Source organism: Pterocles gutturalis, unplaced genomic scaffold (genome assembly GCF_000699245.1).
Source record: "Pterocles gutturalis isolate BGI_N339 unplaced genomic scaffold, ASM69924v1 scaffold41482, whole genome shotgun sequence".
NCBI lineage: Eukaryota > Metazoa > Chordata > Aves > Pterocliformes > Pteroclidae > Pterocles > Pterocles gutturalis.
The window spans coordinates 48,164-62,934 of record NW_010114316.1 but is presented as its reverse complement, the minus strand read 5'-3'; the positions used below and the strand labels follow the sequence as shown (position 1 = coordinate 62,934).

Sequence of the window (14,771 nt, the reverse complement as noted above, 5' to 3'; positions counted from 1 at the left end):
CTCTTTCCTTGCCAGGACATGTGCATGAGGTGCAGACTCAGCACGGAAAGAAAGGCCAATGGTTCCCCTCCGTGAGGGAAACTCTTTGCTGGGCTTCTGTGGCAGCTTTATGTGCCACAGAGTCAACACAGATAGAGACTTAAATCCCGAGTGTCTTTGGATAGGTAGTTGGGAATATCTTCAGTAATCACACACTTACCATCCACAGTTTCCAGGGAATTTCTTCTATCATTATTTTATTTAATAAATCTAAGATAGGCACTCACAGGTGAATTCTGGGCATTTTATGATTATTACGAGCCTGGATTGTTCACAGACTTGTAAACATTGAAGAAACTTTAGGCCATTTTAAAATTCTCCTATAAAACAGCAGGAAATGGCATCTAGCAGGGAACAATTAAGAAATTATAAAGTTAATTCAAGAGACTGCTTACTGAAGAGATAATTAAAAGTCTGTGGAAAGAGATGATCTTGTATAGCTACAAGGTCAGTTATTGAAGGTCATGTATTAAAAGGTGCTTCTCCATAATTTTGCAACCTTGCATATCTTGGGACATTCATGGTTAGAAGAGATTAAGGAATTGCAATATATATCCAAACTAGTTAATTGAGGGAATATTAAAAAAATGCTACAGCAAAGGATTCCTGAATGACCACTTGTTCACTATTGGGGAATCACTGCAAAGTACAGGCTTTCAAAGACAAAATATTGGCCTCAAGTGCTTCAGAAGCACAGGAAACATCTAGCACGACTTACAGCAGAGGTTAGAAGACACTCATTTTTGTAAATCACTCTCCTGATCAAACACCATTCCAAACTGTGCAAAGCTTTTTCACAGGCACAACGCAAAGTGAAAGGAAGGAATGAGCTGCTTCCCTTCATGTGCACCTCACACAGGAACTGGATGTGTTAGCAGAACTGAGACGGTTAGCGTATCCTTGTGCATTATCTAGAGCTCTTGGGAATTTATGCAGCACTGCCTACTTTCATATTTTTTGTTCCTAGTGAGAACAAATGGTCAAAAGATCTCATGAAACAGAAATTAAAAAGAAACACATTGTGAGTATTGAAACATATAGTTCAATAACTTTAGAACATTTTTTTCACTCATTGAAATACCAGATTCAAATAAAGCAAATGTATTATTTTGATAGTGCTAACATAGCATATAATAAAAATACAACTAGTGTGAAGATAGCATTGAGTGATTTTAAGGAAATTTAAATAAATATAATATGAAAATGATAAAGTTGAAGTAAGGCATTTTTGCCTTGTAGAAGAAAAAGTTTCAGAAATACTGAACTTCAGATATGAAAGCTGAAAAGCTCAACTTAAATGTTTCTTCTATAAGGGCCTGGCATATTGCCCCCAAAACTTTTCAGTCTCAATGAAACTGCATTTCTTATGGGGAGTTGTTCCAGAAAACCTCTTTTACCAGTTGTACAGCTCATCTCTTCCACTGGGTTGTAAAGAAACAGGCAGAGAAGAGCAAACGCCGCAGGGCATGTCAGCTGGCTCTGCTCCCTGAGGCTTTGGGATGCAGAACATCCCCAACAGCTCCTGCTGCTTGCAAAATGACCCTCCACTCACACTAGGACTCCAGCAGGGCTCTAGGCCACAGTTAAGGCTGATGGAGTGAATTAAGGGTTCAGGGAGAGATAGCTGACAGGAAAAGGATAAACCTCTTTTTAATCAGGCACCACCAGTTTTCTGTAAATGCGAGAGGGTCTGGGAGGTGGCAGAAAGAATGAGCAGAGCTCTAGGAAACAACAGGTATCAAGAGAAGTTAGACCAGTTTGGTTTGTTTTAACTGGAAAAGAGAAAGGCTGAATCATAATGTAGTGCAAATATATAAAATTAGCAGGAGAGACTGGTAATCTGTTGTTCCTGTCCACTGAGGGTTAAAAAAAAGAGATAGCTAATTAGCAGCTAGGATTTGGGTTAATTATTAGAAAGAAGTCTTTCCAAACCACTAGGTAAGCAGGTAGAGCAGCTCTCTCCAAAGTTTGTTTAAGTGAGGTTGTGAAATTTCTTTCACAAGGAGCTTTAATAACAGCCTAGACAAATATCCATCAGGCAGTGGTCTGCATACATTTGCTCCTGCCACAGGGAAGCAGGCCAGGTTAGGTCTTTGTGGTCCCTCCCAGCTGTACTTTCCTTTGATGCTTTGGGATGTGTTTCAGTGCTGGCTTTGGTTTTCCCAAGAGCCAGAGTTTCTGAATGCTGACAAAAGCAGCTTCTCGGAGGAGGCTGGTGAGAGAAAACTGAAAAGAAAAAGGTCTTAAATAACAATTTTAAAAAAATGACTCAGCTCTCCTCTCCCAAACTAAAGAAGCAAAAAGATACATAACCTCAGCTATAGGACATCTTGATCATTTTCATTTGTATTGTACTGTTTGTCTGGGTTTAGTCTATTCAGGACCACAACCTGTTTTCTCCCGTATAAAAGGGATAGTTGGTCATTGCAGTGCTCTGGATCCTTCCTGGAAATAGTTCCTCATTACTGTTTATTTTTGTAATGACTGGATGAAAGGTTTTTTTTTGGCATATCGCTTATGCATAGGGCCCAGAATCTCCAGCGCAGGACGGGGCAAGCTGCAGCCGTAGGCATCCTCCACCAGCAATTTCCTCAGTTCCACAGTTAAATCTTGTTTTGCCACTTATAAATCTTTCCCTTCTCCCTAAGAAATATCCTTCCTTGAGAAATAAGCTCAAGGTAATGACTAGTGGCAGAACAAATGGCAAGCAGAGTTGGGCCCACACAGGGAGGTAAAGCCACCAAGTGCCAAAAGCCTTTAATTTCAATAGAGCAAAATATATTGCTTGGGCAGTGTCAAAGTATAAAACACTCTGGATTATAATCTGTTTGAGGTTATATTCCACCCCTTGTGCAGGGAGAATGAACTTGCGTACAGCTCCTTTTACACTGGGGCAGATTCTTAGCAATCAGCAGTGGTAGAGGACAGATATCCTTATGGAAAAGGAGAGTCAGACCTGCCTCTTCTTGTGTGTTGGCAAATATCATCCACACTGCAAGGTATGAAAAGAAAAAGAATAAGGGAGATAATTCTGACTGTCTGTGTCCATGTCTTTTTTCTAATAGCAGGTTAAAATGCAGGATGGCAGCAAACCACTGCTCAAAGGAAAGGCTGCTCCCTGATATCTGGGGGAGAGGGTAAACTCTACAGTGTTCATTGTCTGGAGTTCCCAGTCACTTTTGGACAGTGGATTTAGTTCTTTAAAACTTCAGACTCTTTCAAATCTGTTAAAATTCTGTGGAAGTTACAAATATTTGATGAGCAAGGTATGCAGAATCAGGGCCTGAAGAGAAGCAATACTGCATATTCTCACAGGGGAACAGAGAAAGCAAGTGATGATCTTTATTTTGAAAGAAAGACTGGTCAAAACATTCAGCAATGACCTTTTCTTTGGAAATCTTTTGTACTTAGAAATAATCATGCACACATTACTCAAAAGCTAACAAATTTTGAGTTTGGTTGATTTCACTGAAATGTTGTGCTTTCTAACTCATGGGTAAAGTGTCTTTTTGATAACATTGAACACCATGTTTCATTGCAGGGGCACTGATTTTCAGATTAAAATCTGAACCAATTAAATTACAAGCCATGATCACATCCATCTGAAATTCAGGTCCCGACACTCATAATATTATACAAATTAGGATCATGAAGAATGTTATGACCTTGAAGCTATAAAAGACTGCAAATTTGCAGACATACCATTTTAAATGCTTTGAGCAAACCTAGGTCTAATACTTAGAATTCAGTACAGGAAATAGTGTATAACGATCATTAGGAATAAACTGAGAATATGAGCAGTAGCATAGCATGTCATAAAGAGTGTAGGTCAATTTAGCTTCAGTTAGGCTAAACAGACCTTACAGGATAAGAAAATGTTGGAGGCACAACACAAATGTGTAAGCAAAAGTTTACAGGAAACAGTTCCAGCACAAGTAGCCAATAAATGTTATCTTTGCCTTACAAAAATTAAAGTAGATCATATGGTCATATCTGATCACCTTATTTAGATTTAGACACTGTGTATTATCAACTCAAGTAACAAAAGAAGGCTCAGATCCCTGACTGACCCTCTGTTCATGCAGAGATACCCAACTGCAAAAGCCCAAACTTCTCTTAAAGCTTAGTGGCTGAACTTTGATAAGTTAGGAAATATTTGCCCCAGTACGTAATTTGGCAATCAGAAATTCTTCAAAATAATACCTACTTTTGATTTTACATATTTACCTTTCCTCTTTCTTTGATGTTTGTTCCATTTTCCTTTTATATCCACAGTCACCATTTGAATATATTTCCTACCTATCACAGTAGCACTTGAACTTGTTGTGTAATCTGACATACCTGTATTCCATTGTTCTGTGCTTAGTCACTTGCATTGTTAAACTGCAATATAAAAATCTTGTCATCAGATACTGTAAAAGCCTTAGTTCTTTGGAAGAGGTTCCTTGGGAACTGTTTTTCTACCCCCAGCTTAATTTCAAATTTGTTGTTGAGTTTTGCCCATGCAGTGGAAACAGTCTGTGCAGAAAACCACAAAGTGTCAGTGGAAGCCCTGAAGTTTCAAAGCAAAAATTAAAGTATTTTGACTGAAAATTCAGTGCCATTCACCACATGAAGATGTCAAGATAACAGACTGTCTTCTCCAAGACTGACTCACCACAGAGAAGTTCATTCCCAGTTTAGGTACAGTAATCACCATCTGAGGAAAGCACACTGAGTTCAAGTTGATTCCCTGAGCTGTGATTGTACTTCCACCACTAGGGGAAAAAAAAAAAAAAGAGTAGGATAATGATACATCTGCTATGATAATCTTAATTACAAATTATATTTTAGAGTAGATGACAACATAAAACCAGAATTAGGGATATATGGGGCGAATGCAAATACATAGCTCTGATCAGTGAGATTATTTTTCTGGGAAACAAATTTTACACTTGCTATAACAACTAATCAAACACAAGAAAAAAAATTAGAATTGTGGTGTGCCAGGATATAAAATAAATGCGTACTTTTTTAAGGAGGGTGTATACTTGTACTTAGCATTTGCTAACTTATTACTTTCAGTAGTGCTCAAAAAGGTATCTTTTTTACTGCTGACATTTTTTTGGCAAAGGCAGATGGCTTGGATTAGAGCTACTGAGACCATAAAAATGTCACTTAAAAACACACACATACTACCATACATATATATTCATAATATTTATGTAGCGCTGGATTAGACTATTTTAAAATCCATTTGCTCTCCTGAGTACTGCTGAGTTGTCACATAAAATGATTTTCCTCACTCATCAGTGTAATGTCCAGATGCAGTACAGGAGACACACTTAGCTGTACAGTAGGTATCTCAGCAGGACATCACAGGTACGCTCAGCAGCAGCTAGGAGTTAAATCACATACAGAAAAGAGGCGCCCTTCCCCCTTCTCCTTCACCTCTGAAAGGAAATGATCTGCCCTCTGCAACTGCACCATAATAGAAGCAATTGGCATGGCAGATAGAGATAAAAATGCAATTTCTTTTGATAGATTGCTGCTCAGTGTAGTCATTCCTCTTTCATTCATTACTTATTTCTGCACAAAACTTTTACTCACCTAAGAAAAGATTTGGCTGGGTGAATTTTTAAAACAACGGGATCTTCTCTGTATGTGAAAGGACCGCTCGCGTCTCGAATAGCTTCATCGATTCCCACCCTCACACGATATTCCTGGGGAATTCGTTGTGCTGGAGTATAGCACTCCACTGTGCTCACCGATACACTGGAAGGAGAGAAAAGGGCTTGCTTGTCAGCATTATACAACACATACTCAGTTTGAAACACTGTCCTTTTAGTGAGTCCCAACCCCTCCTAAGGATCTGCTTGTAAAAAAAGTCATTGATTCCCCTACTGGATGATCAGATTGCAACAAATAAGCGTGGCATGAGGTAGAAACAGCAACACCACTGCTTAGGCTCAAGACTCATCTTAATTTGATTGACTTGCACCTTGACTGCTGCAAGGTGTTTCCCCAGTGCTGGTGACAGCTACATCAGCCCCTGCACCCTACAGAAGCAGCTTCCAGGCTGGGAAGCTTCCAGGTTTAAAGAGAATGACTTGTTCTGCTGTAACCAAGGAAAAACATATTTTTCTTCCCAATCCACAGGATTTACCCTGTGTTAAAAACCTCAAGAAAAGGTGCTGGTGGGGGATGTACCAGCACATTGAAGATATCCCACCCCGGGGGCACCTGCTGACTCCAGGCACTGCTGAGGGGCAGGCAGAGGGCAAGGAGAAGGGAGGAGAAGGTGAAAATTCAGGAAGAGCTGGCTGAATTCATCACAGCAGCAGAGTCTCTGGGATATTCACCTTTCCCTTGCTCTCTCATGCTTGGCCCTGGAAGTCTTCCTCCTACGCTGAGCTCAGTGGGTGAGTGGGCAGCAGAGGGGTGGTTGGATGAGGTTTTGAGCAACCTGGTCTAGTGGGAGGTGTCCCTGCCCCTGGCAGGGGGGTTGGAACTGGATGATCTTTAAGGACCCTTCCAACCCAAACAATTCTATGATTCTATCATCCGGAAGCCTGAAGCACATGACGTGTGGCCGCAGGGAGCAGGGCACATGAGAGGCAATAGTAACGACTGACTGCAGAAGCAAATACAACTCTGTGCGCTGGTTTCAGTGATTTGGGTCCAACCATATCCAGGAGCCCTCCAAGTGAGGTCATTCTGAGACTGTCTCCAAATTACACAAAAGAGGCATTTTTTGGCATTTCTGAATCTTTCCAGGAAGGTGGGGCTCACCATGTGCTATAGGGGTTAGTGATTTTTTCATATGTATTTGGAAGCTTTTTACCACCTTTTAAAGGAAAAAATAAATCCTTGATCTAGCTGCCCTCAGAACTGGGGAAAGCTGCCAATTTACCTAGAGAAATACCTGCCCTGAGAAACTGGCTAAGACCTACGTAGAAGTCTCCAGACAACTTGGCTGGTGAGCAAGACGGGTAGTGGGGATGCTTACTGGATAAGCCCCAGCTACGGTTTGATACCTAGAGGTCAGCTATTCCTTCCCCATGTTCTGCGCAAGTATGACGTTTCACTACTATGACTTTCCATAGTCATTCAGAGAGGATAAAAATTTAGGGGAATTGCTGGGCATCCTGTTCCTGGAACACAGTGGGCCAGATTCTGCCCTTGGCAGCAGAGGTGACAATTCTGTTCACTCCAGCGGGAGCCACACTGCTGTACCTGAAAACAGGACCGAGCAGAATTTGCGCAATGGTAGAATGGCTACCAAATTCAAAACACTTGTCTGCCCACAGCAGAGAATCTGTGCTTGGTATTTAACATTTATATTCAGCTGGGACTGAAGGCATTTCCAGACAGAGCATGTCAAAGATTCTTGACCGAGCTCCTACTGGATCCAGTACAGAGCCACAAGATATTCTGGCTTAATCCTCAAAACAATTTAATGTATGCTATGAAAAGTCCCAAACTGATGCTGCCTCTGGTTTGGAGGATGTTCACTGGTAGCAATGCAGAAATAGCTGCTCCTCTGCATGGGATACACACTCCCACACTGGTCAGGTTTCCACTGAACAAACCAGCAGGAAATGGTAACCTGCATCCACTGAACGCTCACTGGGAGCTGCTCCATGAACAGCAGCTCCTGCTGATACAAGAGAGAGGGCTGAGTGTGTGCGAGTCAGGGTGACAAAAATGATGGGAAATGGTCCGTTCCTAGTCCATTAGAAGCCGATTCGCTACTTCTCTATGCAACCTTTTAATGAGGTTAATGAAGGCATTACAAAATAAACAAGTCTTCTAGGGAACCGTGGTCCTTTCTAGAAACCTTTCAGACATTGTAAACTCGGGATGTAATCCAGAACTGAATGCTTATTGCAGTATCATTTCTCTGATATGTAACACAAGGAGAGGAGAGCAATGCATGTTTGCGTTTTTTTTTTTTTACTCCAAGACATTTTAATCAAGCCATTTCAATATCAAAGGCATTGCTTTTTAGTAAGTACATTACCTTTTCAAGGTGCATGGTTTCTCACCAACAAAAATCCTTCTGGATTTGCCACTGTTTAGGTATTTTCCAGCTACAGTGAGCAATGTTCCTCCAGATTTGGGGCCATAGGTGGGAGAGATACTTGTTATGACAGGATTCTGAGGAGGGGTTAAAAATAACAACAGTGGATTGTTAAATTGTTTTCAAAATGTAAAGAGGAAGAATCTTAAAACATTTATTAGCATTTCCATGAAGTAATAATAAAGCAAACAGGAATATAGAATTACCATACTGGATTGAACTCATGAGAAGTCTCTTTCCAGTTAATATTGAAGCTAATTTTGACAATAAAGTTTTAATCATAGTGCTTACCACATACGAAAATGTATTGAATAGTGTTTTGCCATGTCCAACAGAAATACTACTGGATATATTAAAACTTGGATTTTTTGCAGCAGGAACTGTGCATTCCAGCCTTTGGAAAACAAGGAAAAAGATGGGATTACATTTTTTTCTCTGGCTTGATTTTTTGTATTAAAATAGAACCACATGAAACTCATAATAATGGAGGATCCATATTAAACAAATCATCAATCTATACATGTCAGGGACATTTCAGAAATAATAGCTAAAAGAACTGTAGTTGTCTTCTTTAATACTAAATACAAACACGGTGGTGTTCATACTTGGCCAGAGAAAATAATTTTAGTATACCAAATACATTTCAGAAAAACAAAGCATGCTAGAGAAAACAAATACCTCCCATTCAATGGCTAAGCTGGTTTTTGGAATTCTCCTTTAGTGCCAAATTTTGGCAGACAACAGGATTAGAAAAAATGCATCATATACACAAGTTTGTTGTATCTAAATATTACCAAAAATTAAACTTGAACTTTTGTGACCGCATGTGTCAATGTATTACATTACATTTACACAGTCTCATATATAAGCTAATCTCCTTAAATAATTTTGTTTGCATTAAGACTGTTCAGGATAGCAGTTAGGAGAGTGCTCAGTACTTCTGGAGGGTGACCTTTTCGCTGCTGTGTATCTGTGACATGATTTGCACCTTGCTGTAGTAGCAGATAGTCATATGCTTTGAACTGAGAGAGGATATTCATTGAACTTCATATTTCTTCAAGATAACAACCAGAATAGCCATTATCCCACTGTCTCAAATACTTATTTCTGAGGAGGAGGAGGAGAGGTGCAGCTGAGGGTCATAAGCCTCTGGATGTCAAAATACCTGCATCTTCTTACATCTCTCTCCAGCAGCTTCACAGATCAGGAAGACGGAGGTGACATAACTGAGCCCAGCAGGATCTTGGCCAGAGGAACCTGCCTCCTTTTCAAACCTTTGAATAGTTTCATTCTTGCCAGCTCCCACAGATGTTGAACAGCATTTCGCAGACAAACCAGAAAAAGCTGCTGCAGGAGCTATCAGTATTAACTAGATTTATTTGATCTCCATCTTGAGCACTTTTTTCTTGGGGACCTTATCAAACCAAGGGATTGTTTCCTGTTTGAAATTTCAGAATTGGACATGACACTTACAGACTGAATGTTTATATCCTAAAAAAACCCCATACTGCATAAAGAACATCTGTATAAAAGGAAATTAATATTTTAGGTTTCTTACTTGTTTTTGTTGCTAGATTTTGCTTCCAGAGCACAAATTTGTCCTCCAATATGGACTACTGTATTTTTAAATTCAAATCTATTATTTTTGCTGAATCCAAAGTCCCATCCACACAGTGTCAGTTTTGTCCCGCCTTCCAAGGGAGCGCTGCTCGGGAGAATCTGTTAAAAAAAATATTGTGTTAGTTACATCAGGTTTTCTTTAACTTCAAATGGAGTTAAAGAATGTGCAAAGGAATAATTTTAGAAAAACATTTCTTCTGGTAGACTATGTCCTACCATTCATCTTAATTGTTCTTCACCTTTCATTTGTCACATTATGAGCTTTCTCTGACAGTAGCAATAAATAACAAAACCTATACCAGAAAGCTTTGAAGGATAGTGTTTAGGGGCACTGAGCAAGCTGTGCATTGTAACAGTCTTTTAAATCCTGCCGTTCTTGTCTTTCACATCTTCTTTCTGGCATGTTAAACATACAATGTACTTATTTTGTTAGAAGCTGAATGCTGAACACAAAAGAGCCCCAAAATGACCATTTTTTGTCAGCCTGATGAAAGTCGGGTTCAGAGTGAAGTAGCTTCAAAGACACAAAATCCGATATTGCAGTGGCTGTGATAAAGTTAACGTTTTTTTTTTTTTCCCTAAATCTTTTATAATTGGTCACCTCTAATTCCAAGTTAAAAATAAACTACCCCTCAGAAACACAGAGACAATCTACAAAGGAAATGCTTTTTTTTCTGTATATTGTAAATTGTCCTGTAAAACATAACAATGGTGGGAAAAATGTAGGAACACTATAGAAGTCTTACAAAACTCAGTAAAAGTACTGGCCAGTACTGCCAGTAAAAAAAAATATAAAATCAAAACGACATTGGTTCAGGGTTTATGAGGACTTTTAAGAATACTGCATAATTTTGCAAACATACCAGTACCACTGGACAAACAACAGAGAATGAAAGACTGAATTTACATTTGTGGTCATAGTGCCTAAATGTCTTAGACTTAGTGCTTTAGTGACAGCAGTTTTGCCCCTAAAATGCAATACGGCTGTGCCTTTCAAAGGACCTGACTTCATTTTCAAGCTGAAAGGAAAGTGTTTGAGAGATACTTGGCTATTATTTCATCTGGAAATCCAGTAAGACAGCACATTTCTTTTCAACTCTCTTGTAGCTATACTTCAAGACTCTCACAAATGAACTATTGTAGATAGAAAGGCAGCTGAAGAATACTTCAAAAGAATTATACCATATATTCTATATGGGGAAATTTACTGACCCCATTAGAAACCAGACAAAGAGTCTGATCTAAAATGCACTGAAGCCGGTAGGAATCATTCCTATTTTAATGTGCTTTGAATCAGCTCCCAATGAGCAAAGAGGGAACCTATGCAGGAACAGTACTTTCGCACAAATCCCATAAAAAAGGAGTGATACTCGCACAGCCCTCTGACACACAACACCGCAGCTATGAGTGTGGAGCAGAACTGTGTCCTGTGGAGTCTGTGCTATTCCCAAGTTTAACTTTCCCTTATTTCTTTGTTTTTTTATTAAAAATCTGGATTGACTTCAGATACTAGTTTTCCACTCTACTTAATATCTCAGCACACTATCTATTTTTGGAGTAACAAAACCCTAGCAGAAACTGAAATTGCTCTGTGGGGGTACAGGATGTCTCATGTTTTGTACAATAATGCATTGACGTGTGGCTTTTGAAGAGTTTGAAATGTAATCCATAAGTTAACAACATAAGTGTGTTAAAATTAGGCTTCACAAACCATACAGAATAAAAACCGAAGGCATTTAACTGGTTTTGAGTGATCTTATCTGCCAAAAAAGACTTGTGATAGCAGCCCATGTGCCTTAATTGAGGGAGAGTGAAAGTATTTACTGCATTTTGCCAGAAAATTTATGAGTCAAGACTTCTAAGTAGATAGCAAAAAACAAACCAAATCGTATACTTTTTAATTTAAGTTCTGCAGAAACTCCCCCAGACTGTTTTTATAATTTCTTTAGTTTTATTCCACTTGTTCTGTACAATGAAAGCACTGAAAGTCAAATGTAGTTTTGCAGATTTTTTCTTGGGAGAGTCAACAAGAATGAATAGTGAACCTCCTGAACTTTCAACAGAGGCATACATAGGCATCTTCTGTGTACTTCCATTGTGCAGGTAGTAACAGAAACTAAGCAAAGCCCAGATCAGTTATAAATGCTGTGGAATTTAGGATTCAAAAGTTCTCTATATAGCAAAGTAACTCCACTGGTAACACGAAGCAAGTCCTGCTGCAAGGCTGATGTTCTGCTTCTCCCTGCTGCTCTCCGGACTTTGATTTGAGTTAAGAGAGAGAAAGTTAACTTTTTTCTTTTTGGAAAAATTTCAAGTATTGTGTTTTTCTTTTGTTTATATTGACAGCTATTATGCTAATATCCACTCACATACTTTATAAATTATTGGAAGAAAGCATCTATTTATTAAAGTTTCAACAGTCCATTCATTTTAGTTAAGAGGCAAGAACATGTACAGGCCACATGTGAAATTTACAGCAAATCCTCCATCCTAAACAGGCAGCAGAAGGCCTGATGTTCTTGATACATCTGAGATAAAAGGCAGTTAAAATTACTCACTTTAAAAACAACAACAAACCATGCCAGGTTTTTAATTACAACAAAGAATCAAAAGGGAGACTAATTTATTTCTTCTTTTATGCTATTTACCTTTCAGCATGACCTGAATGCCCCACACAGATGCCTGCAATTTGTTCCAGCACCAAGTGATCTCCGAGGAACCTCCTCCAAGTCCGGCGGCTTTCCCCTGGCACCTACTGTCCAGGCTGACAAAACCACGCCTTGTTGCTGGCAGAGGCATGGATGGGAGCGGGGTATGGTGCCGAGGCACAGGGTGGGAGCTGGGCTTTGGTGTAGCAGGGGGGATGCGTGGGCAGAGCTGGAGCTCTGTGCTCCCTGTCGGGCTGGGGTGCTCCAACAACAAGGGCTTAAAGAACGGTAGAAAGATGAAGGATCTGCAGGACTCTACAGGAAAATACTGAGTTTCTTCTCTGACATCCCTCATGAGAGGAAAATATATATATACATATTTTTTTTTTTTTAATTGCACACCACTCTGTACAATAACCTGGGAAAACTTTGTTGAAGACTTAGTTAACATCCACTGGACCTGACTCTCAGAAAAGCTCTGTTTCCCCTCAGGTTAAAGCGATCGTATGACATGTGTCAAGCAATCTGTCCCTCTGAAAGCTGCAGAATATTAGGAGGGATTCGGACTGAATTTCAGATACAATGCAAAGCAGGTCATCCTCTGTTTGTTAGGAACAAAACAAGCTTGTTTCTCGTATTTTATGCATATGGGTTTAAAGACAGACCAGAGGATGATGAATAATCTGTTTTATAATTTTTTCAGTAATAATGTTAAATGTCATGGTCCAGTAGAGCATGAAATCTGTCTTAACAGCTAGCAATCCAAAGGGATTTAACTACTCAGCTGCATTTTTTTCCTTACAAGCCTTCTAGAAGCAACTTCCACCAACATGGGCACGCTGTAATTCGAGATTCACTTAAGATCCGTCAGTGCCACAGATCCATATTCATTACAGGGGTACGGTGGGCTTGTGCTGAGCAGGCAGGGCTGAAGCCACATGGGGAAGGGGAGCACCTGGCCAGCCCCACGCCTGCTCCCACCGCCCCACATCCGAGGAGTGCTCCCCTGGATGAGTCCTCCCCACGACTTCACAGGGACTGCAGAGGTGGCCTTGGGAACGCACCTCTTGGTCTAAGCATCCCTGCATGGGCTCCAGGCGCTTGCTTCTTAAAACTGCTGAGTGCACATGCTCATAATTGAAATTAAAGAGGGCTATATGAGCTCAGCACCTCTGAAAATCAGAAACTAAGCAGTTCAGAGCCTTAGAAATCTTTTTGGAAGCATGGCAATATACAGCTGCTGCTGGAAAGTTTTGCCAAGAAAAAATATTAAGGGATGGTACTTGTGCTAGAGCTCTAGGAAAGACAAAACAAGCTGTGCAGAATAGCTGTGAGTAGCTTGGAGCTGGCACAGGTATGTAACAATCCATCAGGACTAATTCTCACCTTTGAATTGGTGATTTATAGTCTCGTAAAAATTAGGCCAGAAAGGACTATTTGATCATCTAATCCAGCCTTTTGGAAATAAGTATGTTCTTGTATAAAATGAAAGTAAAATATTCGCATTCTGCGCTTGCAATTTTTTTACAGCTCCTTTGCCCAAAGGTAAATAGCAACAGAAGGCAAGGCAAACACCCCTTTCCATCCATTTTGGGTTTGATTCCTATATTGCATCACTGTTTGTTCACTGAATTTTGCCTGTGTTAACCCTAAATTTTGTATCTGAAAGGCGAATATGGAAACGAAAAAAACCCCTGTAAACGTGTTTCTGTATTGTTAGCAGTTTTGCCTGTCTACTCTATCAAAAGTTGTTGTACATTAAATCAACTGCCTGGTTGAAAGAAATACATAATTTATTTGAAAAAATCTTTTGTCTCTCTTTCTGTCTAAGAGTTTAGCATGTCAAATTTACATCTGTGTTTATAAGCTATATGCCCATAAAGGAAAATGTATTTTTAACTACACAGTGTCATTTAAATTCACTAACAAAAGCAAATGGGTGTATGTGCTACCAGGAAGTTTTACGCTTGTCCTTCCCTCGGTTTACTAGTCCGCTAACTGCCCACAAACCTCCACCTTCACAGCTATGTCACAATTCACACGGGATGATTCAGTTACATGTACAGCCGGCCAGTGCGAATCCTGCGTTAACCATAGCTAAATGAAAACAGGAACGCGCCAGTGTGGCTCTTCGCTCGTCTGTGCGGTTTTGTTCTCGCACACCCTTTCTGGGCCCTGGCCGGCCGGCAGCAGGCTCCGGCTGTCCCCCAGCCCAGGGAGGCCACAACTACTGGTTTCCCCCAGTGGCCAGAGGACCCATGGGAACAAGGAGCTGTGGAGGGACATTAGGAAAAAAGATCTCCCCCAGGGTGATGTTTTGGTTGACAGCTCTGCCACAGAGCTCCGGTAGGGCAGAGAGGGGAAACACCACCCTGTCCTCCAACGCCAGAGCCGGTGGGGAC

General features: G+C 40.2%; 1 protein-coding gene across 1 annotated transcript in view; it reads right to left on the bottom strand.

Moving 5' to 3' along the window:
* MET (MET proto-oncogene, receptor tyrosine kinase) overlaps window positions 1–14,771 on the bottom strand; it is a gene marked incomplete at its 3' end in the record, with an annotated part of 57,787 nt that overhangs the window by 13,974 nt on the left and 29,042 nt on the right. Inside the window, exons 5-9 of the mRNA XM_010074788.1 lie at window positions 9,660–9,820; window positions 8,393–8,495; window positions 8,042–8,178; window positions 5,629–5,793; window positions 4,697–4,796 (exon numbers count right to left, since the gene is read on the bottom strand). Coding sequence (XP_010073090.1) covers window positions 4,697–4,796; window positions 5,629–5,793; window positions 8,042–8,178; window positions 8,393–8,495; window positions 9,660–9,820 — 666 coding nt within the window. The remainder of the gene's footprint in view (window positions 1–4,696; window positions 4,797–5,628; window positions 5,794–8,041; window positions 8,179–8,392; window positions 8,496–9,659; window positions 9,821–14,771) is intronic.